This window comes from Calliopsis andreniformis, chromosome 2 (assembly GCF_051401765.1).
Source record: "Calliopsis andreniformis isolate RMS-2024a chromosome 2, iyCalAndr_principal, whole genome shotgun sequence".
NCBI lineage: Eukaryota > Metazoa > Arthropoda > Insecta > Hymenoptera > Andrenidae > Calliopsis > Calliopsis andreniformis.
The window spans coordinates 7,107,860-7,117,787 of NC_135063.1; the positions used below are offsets into that span (position 1 = coordinate 7,107,860).

The window sequence follows — 9,928 nt, forward strand, 5'->3', positions numbered from 1 at the left end:
GTAATACATAATGATAAAGATAACGTACGGAGCGTCACACAGTTCAGAGGCGGAGCACGACCTTTCCATTAAGTAAATTGTAACCCAGGAAATGAACTAAAAAAACTTTCAGAGCCATTTTTTGTCCCACAAGTTACTGTGAACATGTACTTAATTAATGTAATCACTTTGATAATTGCGCGGTCAGAAGCAAGAATACTCAATTGATTTGCTGTTTTTTAAATGAACTGTTTAAAATATGCTATTCAAAATACAGTATTTAAAAATTCATCACTATTTAATTTTACGCATCTAAATCGATTCTTCATTTTGCCAAATCGATTTCGAGACTTCTAAATGGGATTTTAATAGAAAGTTTCTTCTATTTTCGGGAAATATAGCGTTCAGTTGCATTCTTTACATATATCACATAACTGAGAAAAATTGTACATATGTGTACATAACAAGAACCGTAACATTATACACAGCGAGCCAAGTGTTCTAAACTACTCTCTCAGACACTGTAACTGCCAGAGCCAGCACCTTGTTCAATATTTTATAACTCTCTTTTCAGAATAGCTTCGCTTTAGAGTTCATTGCTCAGAATTGCTATATCTTAGACAGAGTGGAATCACTTAGAATCTCCTACTTTTCTCGGCCACTTCAATCAATGAATTTCAACGACCCTAGACGAATGAGCGTCTCAAGTTTCGCAAGAAACTTTGCTCCAATCCCTCGCATGTACGTAAAATGATCGAGATCGGGACGAGCCTCCAAGTCATTCTTGGCTCCGCTCGACGAAATCTCGACGAAGCAGATGCATGACCCTGCCAACGGGCGACCCTGCTTTTCATGTGCCAAAACTTTCCTGGTCGCGCGATTTCTCTGCGAAACGATCCTGGTTACGCGCAAACTCTAGAGTTAATTATAAAGCCCGATGTTCCGATGAAATGCCTAGACGGAAGTTCGTTATGACTGCTAGTAAAACGCGATGGCGCTACACCAACGATCTTCCGCAGGATTTTTACATCGGAAGCCTGCGATGGAAACGGACGAACGAGTTTAAGCTTTCGATAAAACTTCGACAATATTAAGCAGGAAACGAGTTCGAGATTTGCAGTTCTGAACAGACCCAAGAGTGCTACAGGTGAAAATATTAGTTTCGTGAACTGTGAAAAGGAAGTGGCTTGTTTGAATAGAAGTAACTAGAAGTGCTTGTTTATTCATTATTTTCCAATATTTTTGTAAAACACTGAGATCAGGAGAGTGCTACAGGGTGGAAATATTAGTTTCGTGAACTGTGAAAAGAAATTCTCTTATTTGAATAGAAATAGAAATGCTTGTTTACTCATTATTTTCCATTTTCCATTTCTGTACAATTTTAAGATCAGAGGATCAAAGGTAGTTGAACCAGTAGTCAATCGTTTAATAAAAGATATCGATTCGTTTAATGAATAAATACGTTTAAACTGAAGTAAAAGGGGAGGACTTTTTCAAATAGTCAATTTACATTGTTTAAATTAATGATATTTACTAAGAAAGAAGAACTCAGTAGCTATATTTAAGATATACTCGATACTCGATCAGTACCCAGTAGTCGATCACTTCAATAAATAATGATTTTAAAATACTTATTTATTTGTTTACTTATTTATTGCGTAATAAATTTATTGTGTGATCAATTTCAAAAGGTTCAAGTAACCCTATCTTACTATTCATTGAAATGATCGACTACTAGGTACTGATTGATTATCGGGTCTACTACCTAATCCACTTTTCTATTTTTATTCCTTATAACAAAACTGCGGCTTTGTCAAATTCTTTAACTATAGTAACCCTCAAACTCCACATATTCCCTACTTAACTCATCCAACAACAACGCAGATTGAACGCATAATAGCTCGAGCAAATTCGGATACTCTACAAAACCAAAAACCCTTCAAGCGTTAGAAACATCGCAGTTCGAATTTTACAAATTTCCAGCCGTATTAGAAAGCAAAGGGAACAAATATTTCGGTATACCAGAGCAGGTCGGATCAACTAACCTTTGCAAACTAGATCAAACATCCCGCAGGACCGATGGGAGTTGCCAAGAGGAATCGAAATTTCTGAATCGAACAGCAAGCAGTATGTGAACGGAATCAACGATACAAAGCGACCAGCCGTCGAAAATACCTGAAGATCAAATGGACCACGCAGCTTCGACTTTATTGTTTTCCATATTCGCCGGGGAATTCTTGATGCGCTCGTTGATTGCGAGTCAATGAAAGGAAAATAAAATAGAGAATAAAAAGGCCAAACTAGCACGAAACAGAAAGAACGGGGAGGCGTCGACCTCGCGGCACGAACAATTTGCACGGCCAGCTAAATGGACGAGCTTGTTGCTGGTCGTTATTTATGAACGCTGAAAGCTCCAAGTTTCGACGAACTTTGGAACGCTTGTGTTTAGAGACCGAGTCGGTCGACAATCGCCAGTTGGAGCATCCAAGGCTCATCTGGTACACTGACCTATCCCAATATCCTATCTTAATGAACGGTTTGCCGATGAACCCTCTTAACGTGATTAAATTCCACGCGCTTAGCTTTATCCCTGGCCAGCATCTGCCAAAAGAATTCTGGCTCTGCTAGCAAAACATTTTCGCTGTTCCCTGGCACAGCCTTGCTTCATCGTTCTCAAACGAACTATTCAGCGGGGACGGAAGTAATTTAATAATTCGTCACGAAGAAAGTTCACCCCTGTACGAGAACAGGTACAATGAGGTCAAAGAGCGGAACTAGTGGAAGAAGATAGAAGATGTGTGATTTTCGACCGAAGACTGCAAAAGCTATTTTTCCTTTTTTCAGGAAAGATGGCTCCAAATTTTTCAAACGTAATTGGGAATATGGAACGTGGAAGGTCGAGTAGTTTAGGACGCTAACGGTTTCCTTTGATCTTAAGAGCTCATTGTGTGATGGACAGCAGTTAGAAGCAATTATGCGGTGCTTCCGGGGCATCCCGGATATACGCAGACTGTTTTTCTGAAAAGAATGTCTCGCGCTAGTTAGGAGTTAAACGACTTGCGGTCAAACTTGTTGGACGAGTAAATTATGTGGAATATTTTACGTAATGAGCAGGGGCTTGGGTTTGTGTATTTTTCGCACACACTGAATTTGAAAAGCAATAATTTTCTTGCTTTTATTGAGAGAGAGAGAGAGAGAGTAAACAATTTGCAAGAAGGTAAACTTTATCTTCGATAACTGCATAAGTAATTCGAAGAGCGTGAAGTGTTTGAAAATTTCTACATACTAACAATACTAAATTTATTCATATTCTCTCTTTATGCTTCGTAGCTCCTTAGAATGTATATGAAGTACTTTTCTGTTATTAGACATTACTATTGCCTTCGGAAAATTATTTAGATTTTTTAATATTGTTGTATCTATGTATGATAAGTATATTTATTAAATTTTCATAAGTACTTTAAACATTGAATATTCCATATTTAAGTAAAATAAAACTAGGAAGAACTTGACGCAATAATTCTACCAAAATCTATCAAAACCTGGAGTTCCATAAGATCCCCAATTCCGAAATTAATATTTAAAATCCAAATGACACGATATCTCTCCTTGAACTAATCAATATTCAACGCCACCAAGGTCCCGTCCAACACTGGCATTACCTACCGAGAATGCAAACACGAAACCAAACTCCAAGCTCAAAGAAGCTTGCCGACCTTGAGGAGCCAAAAGTTGGAGTGTTTGGTCTCTAAGCGCTGCTTAGCTTCGCAGAGCGTAACCTATACCGAAAACCACCGCCCTAGTCAATGCAAACATTTGTCAACGATGGTACCGCAGTATTCCAACTCGCTAAACTCGATCCAAGGTTTTGCAATTGACGTTCGGTTCCAGGAAGAATCCGACCCAGGGCATCGTAATCGATTCAGCACGTGGAAAATCGGGTTCTCGTCGAGGGAAACGAGTCTGAAAATCGCGTCATGCGACTTCGCATTCCGCGAAGACCGAGCCTCCGCGGAAAGAGAAAGAAGCGACTGATGACCGGATGTCCGTCTGTGCCTTGGCTGGTGGCGTGCACGCGAGCACTAGCTCGCTACGCGGCTGGTTACGAAAGGAGAACTTACGCTCGGTGGAATGCACCGCAAGAAACCGGCTCTCCTCGTCAGAGAATGGCCAACGCAGAGGAAAGGAGCTCGACGGTGTTTTCGAGCTGTGACCATCCTCTATGCGGATTCGAAATATCCTTGACGTGCTATTTTCTTCGACGACGAGTCGCTAATAGCGATGGGACTGAGACCGATCGGAGCATGAAACCTTTCGTGATTGGATCTGTCTTTTTCAATTTGCAGGGAGTGACCTGTGATGGGTCGAGACGTTGGAGATTACTGAGGGGATGTAGTAGGGTACTTTTGTAGATTTTATAGTTCGTAATTAACCCTTTGTAACTCCATGTTACTTCGAAATTACATACGGGTAATGTATCGAACTTATTTTATTTTTAGGCCTCTAGGTGACGTTCCTATCTCCTGTTTTTTAAATTAAATTGTACATGTATGCTTAACTATATGGATAATCTACCCCCTATAGCTCCGAAAGTACAATTTCTTTTTTTATAAAAGAGTTTGAAATTTGCAAATCGATTGTTAATTCATATGTGAAAGTCAATATTTGGTAGTTCTAGGTAAAATCAATTTTTTGAAAAATTGAAAAATTCATTGAAAAATTTGGAGCTGATTCTGCTTTACAATTTTAATACAATTTGAACACGTGTAACGACGCTGTATTTCTTTATAAAATAAGTTTCACTTTTCAGGATACTTCTGAGAGGTACTCTGAGAACTGTTAAGGTACTAAAAGGGTTGAATGAGAGTTAAAGGAAAACAGAATATTCAAATTAAAATTCTTTCGAATTTTACTCCAATATCCCACAAATTAGATCTCTCTTGGAATAAAGAATCAAAAACACTGTGCCAAAAATCTCCCAAAATTTCTCCTACAAAAATCAAGCATATGCTCAACCTCTTAAATCTTCATTTTCAAACGAAGGCTTCTATATTTAGCATAACAGGCCCTGAAAATGATGATACCACGAAGAAGTAACACATAATTTCGTAATACAACCATTTTTTCGAATTACTTCAGCAATTAAAATTGTTCGAAAGTCACGTAGCATTGGAGGCTCGATTCTATCGCTACATGCCGCCGAGGTAAGGCCAGACGCACGCCCATCTGGTGAGCCAATCAGCGTCTGCGACGTCATCTCGTACGATGTAACGGAGAGACTCACCCACGTGGTAAGCGTCGCGCTATTTTAGTATCGTGCCACGAGAAAATCCACCGATCGCGCACCTCGTCTATCCAACCGAGCATTCTAGAATTTCACGATTAATTACTCGCGCCTGTGCCACATCAACAACAACAAATTTCCCACCATCGGGAAACTCAATTTTTCCCGAGCGTCGTCACGTTTCGCGCGGGACTCTAATAAACGAACCGATGTCGCACAACATATGGCATGCGTGACCCTCAGAGCTCGTTGCAATTGCATTCTCAACAGAGATCTCTAATTGACCAATTAAGCATCTGTTATCTCGATGTTATTTATTACGTTCTTATTTTCGAACTGATTCAGATCCTTTCGCGCGAACGATGAAGTAACACAGCTGGAATAGACGACACGCTAGAGATCGTGATCGTTGACATATAAGATTGTCTCGATGTGGAAACGCTTTAACTGGATTGTTTACGTGTTTAACAGTCGTACGACATACGCTGGACTGAATGGAAAACAAGGCCAGGCAAACAAAACTGCCCCCGTAGGTCAGTTAATGGTTAGTCGTAGGAACGAGTAAACAAATTTACGGTTTCTCAAAGACGCATATGCGGAGAGATCGGATGCTCGGGCTATTAAAATACTGCGAGCAAAACAAGCTAGGAATAGGCCGAAAACAGCTAAAGATAGAGTACGGTGCTACGAACGTCCGTCTAGTATTTCCATCGAGAGTAGGCTCTTCACCTCCAGAGCTCCCTCTCGAATTCAAAAACTCCAATTCTCGGTACCATACCGCAACAAATTCAAACCACGAAAAATCACCCCACCACGCACTGCACAATTCTCCCTCGCTCCATTTCATTCCCGAACTTCCCCACAAACCATCCCCCAACTTCGATACATACTCTCAAGTCACTCGAAAAACCATTCGCTCGATTAAAAATCCTAATAAACAATTACTATGTACTCACAAGAGTAGAACGTAGTAACAAGCAAGGCGAGCCAGGACAGCTGCTTCTCCACCAGATTTCTCATCTCTAAGGGCCCTCGAACAGTCTGTCACAGATGTCCTTCACTAGCCAAAGCACCAGCGCGCCAAGGGCGAAATGAAATAAGTTTGCGCACTGTATAAACAGTCGAACGTCTTATAAACGAGAAATCGTGCGTTTCTCTGCAACAGGGTGTCAGGAAACGAACGTACGCGTTGGACACACGTTTCTCAGCACAATCGGTCAGCCTCGATTCACAGTGGCCAGTGAAACGTCCCCGTTCATCGACAGCCACAAACCGTACCGCGTGACCGGCTATGCACGACTGACTCGAGGAACGCGTTTTGGCGGCACGAAGCTTTAAAGGCGCGCGCTGAGTGCGCGTGCGCGGATCGCTCACGCCACCAGGCTCCATTTGGTGGGGCGCCGTGGCGAGAGCGCGTTTCTTTCTCTCTCGTCCCACCTTCCACGTTTTCTTCGTTGACGTTGCCGCTGTTTCGCCCTGAACCACGGGGCCTGGCGCCGCTATCATTACGGACCCTTTCGTCGAAGCGACGCGCGGGGTCATTAATTGAAAGACTTCGCGGAACGAGGGGCAGGGGGGAGGCAGAGGGCGCTGCGTTCCCCGCCGTGAATGGAATTTAATTAAGAACGGGGTTTCATTGTCGGTGGACAATGACGACAGGGTAATTAGCGGATTTAGGGGGAACGACGATAGGTTTGGTTGTATCGCGCGACGCTGCGCGTTCCTGATCCTCCTGACGCGGTGTGACGCAACGAGCGTTGCGTCGATGCTCGCCTGTCGGAAATTTTGATGAGATCGCTGGGTTATGGGTGATCAATTCAAGCTGTTTGATTTCATTGCTTTGAGAATTAGTTGTTTCGGTTTTCTTTGGTATAAAGTGGTTTGTAAGACGTGTTTGAGATGAAAAGGGGAATTTTTTATTAGGATTTTAATGTTTCTTCTTTACTTTCTTCGAAGTACGAGTGGAAATGCGTCTCTGACACCTTTTAATATTCTTCATTATGCACTTATATTCGTTTTATCTTTGTATCAATTGGCTGCCAGGTTTCGTTAAATTTTGTGCGATATTCAGTATTTCGCGTTTGTTTCGCAGAGTTAAATTTAGTAGATGATTACTTGGGTTTTCAGTTATACTTCTTATAAAGCATGTTAAACATCTGACTGAATCGAAGTTATATAATTAAATATAGCATCGTGCAATTTTTGAAGAAATTCATTGGAAATGTGCTAACGAGTTGACGTGATGTAACGAATACATCATATTAAATAGAGATTCCTAACGGTGACGTGGTAAGAGGATTTTCCTCGTAAGTAGATTATGTTTGTCATGGAATCGTGAGTACGTTGTATTGTCTTGCATGTAGATACGCAATGACTATGTATACATTACAGTTGCTCATATAGTGTACTCGAAAAATAAATTTAAAATTTCTTATTTCCTTTTTAAAAAGAATTACACATCTATTACAGAAGTGTAAATTAAAATGTATAAAAAAAATAATGCATTAAAATTCGTTCTTTGAAAAGCTATAGTCAAAACAAAAACTTGTATTTTTTTCGTAATTAATTTTATAGTTGTCTGTTGTAGTGTACATCAGATTTTTTAAATTTTTCTCAAACTTTTTATTTTGTATATTATTCTTGTAACATATCTATGCCAAAAAGAATACCACTATTACGCAAAGCTTTCAGACGAGAAAGTAAAAAAGAAACGAGAGTTTGTATGCTACTGTGATAAGAGTAATATCTTTAAAATCGCGAAACAAGGAAGTCCTTTTCGTTTGAAGTTTTTACATTGTTAGGTCAAATCGGATAAATTTAATGTTTCAAAGGAACATTACAAAAGCCTTTGTTCAAAATGGCTTAATGAGAGACGTGAAAGAATTTTAAAATCTAACAGCTCTTAAGATACTACATTACCCTTCCTCTTTATTTCTTCAGACTACATAAACTTTTAATTTCTATGACACTCATTCAGATGCTTACTTATTTCGCACATAAATTCTTATTTTGATTTAAATTATAATTTGCAATTACTTAAAAATTGTCTAAAATGAAATTTTGTCTGTATTAAATCGCCTAATATCTATTAAATCTCTCAAATTGTATTCCGTTCAATTTTTATCTTTGCTGCAAGAATTGTACCCTTCACTTTACTTAACGATCCAACAAAAACCAATTTCTGAACCTTCACTCCACAATTCGCGGTTCAAACGTGCCAAAAGTATCCGACACTGGCGAAGTGGAAAAGTGTAGAAACTTATTCGCGTAACGTCAACTGCGAATCACAGGCGTCACAGAGAGAAGAAGGCTGTTCGATTTTAATTTCAAATGCGACACTATCGACATGCGAATTAAATCGTTCACCTTGTACACTGATCAGCCGACTGATACGTGACGGTCATTCAACGAGCGGAACGAACCTCAGAAATTAATAAACGAATGCAGAAATTATTTCCTCTTCCGCCGATCGTTTAAATTACTGGAAATTATTTCGATTAGATCAAGCACGTGGATATGTGATAGCATACAAGCAAAACAACGTCGTAAGTCTTTGAACTGCTAAACAGAAAGAAGTAAGTGACTTTGATACTCTTTCTAAAAATATTGATGTATTTACTAAGATACTTTCCTTATGACTAAAAATAGGAGGACGCAGTGATATAGAGATCAAGTTTGACGAAGCTTTACTTGGTGAATCTCAGTCGAAAATAAGTGGAGACATGTTTGAGCGTTTATACAATTAGAACTTCATAAGCAAGATATTTGCATGTATAATTTTAAACATTTCGCGGTTCGTCAAAATTGGTTTCTATCTCACTGTGTCCTCTTCTTTAAGTAATTAATATTGCAAAGGTATCGTTCCTATCGCTAATCTTAAGCTTCTATACCGCACAGCAAAAAGTAAATCTAATGGAAACGACTAATTTCATTTTTTTTTCTTTCCCCTACGCCCCTGTTCTTCCCCCTCTTTCCCCTTCTCTCCCTCTTCTTTTTGAAAAGCCATCACGCAGAAAATTTTTCCTTTTTCGATCCTGCCCCTCTTTCACCCCAGCGTGCGCTGCTGCTCCTTTAATTGAGCATAGAAACGCTCGCATGGATACACACAGAATGAACCCACCTTCGTTCGTACATTCGCCAGTTTCTATAAAATTTCATCGTTCGCTGTTTTTCTAGTTCGTCGAATTTGCATTATGCAAATCGCGAATTTGATTACATCAAACCGGTGACCGAGGCAGAGCTGAAAGTTCTGCCCGCGGAGAACGGAATAATTTCGAGAAATAACTCGAGCAAATCGTAACTTAGCTGGCAGATTAATTTCTCCTCTCAGACCGCGAGCCGTGATTTCCTGAATCCCATTACGCGATGCACGAAAATAATATTCCTTGTAACGTACACGGGAACGTTCGTTAGGATTACATGGAAAATTCTAATTTCTAAACTGTTCGAGGGTGGAGGTTTGAAGGAAACACTGTGGAGTGTTTACATGGTTGTTTGAAATTGATGGTGTTTGGACTCGAGGTATGTGTGTTCAAACCGTACTCGTTTAATGATATCAGACTATCTAATAGTTGTGGGAAAACACAAATTTTGTGAAGACAGATTTGAGAATTATAACAGGGTGCTCGATAGCAAGTGTCAGAAATTTTAAGTGAAAAATTTTTA

At 39.8% G+C, this 9,928-nt stretch overlaps 1 protein-coding gene across 1 annotated transcript in view; it reads right to left on the reverse strand.

Moving 5' to 3' along the window:
- The window catches only part of LOC143185330 (uncharacterized), a 42,960-nt gene extending 36,415 nt beyond the window's left edge, over positions 1–6,545 (reverse strand). The window contains exon 1 of the mRNA XM_076388280.1: positions 6,220–6,545. Within this exon, the coding sequence (XP_076244395.1) occupies positions 6,220–6,283 (64 nt within the window). The 5' untranslated portion in view covers positions 6,284–6,545. The remainder of the gene's footprint in view (positions 1–6,219) is intronic.
- Positions 6,546–9,928: the final 3,383 nt, after the last annotated feature.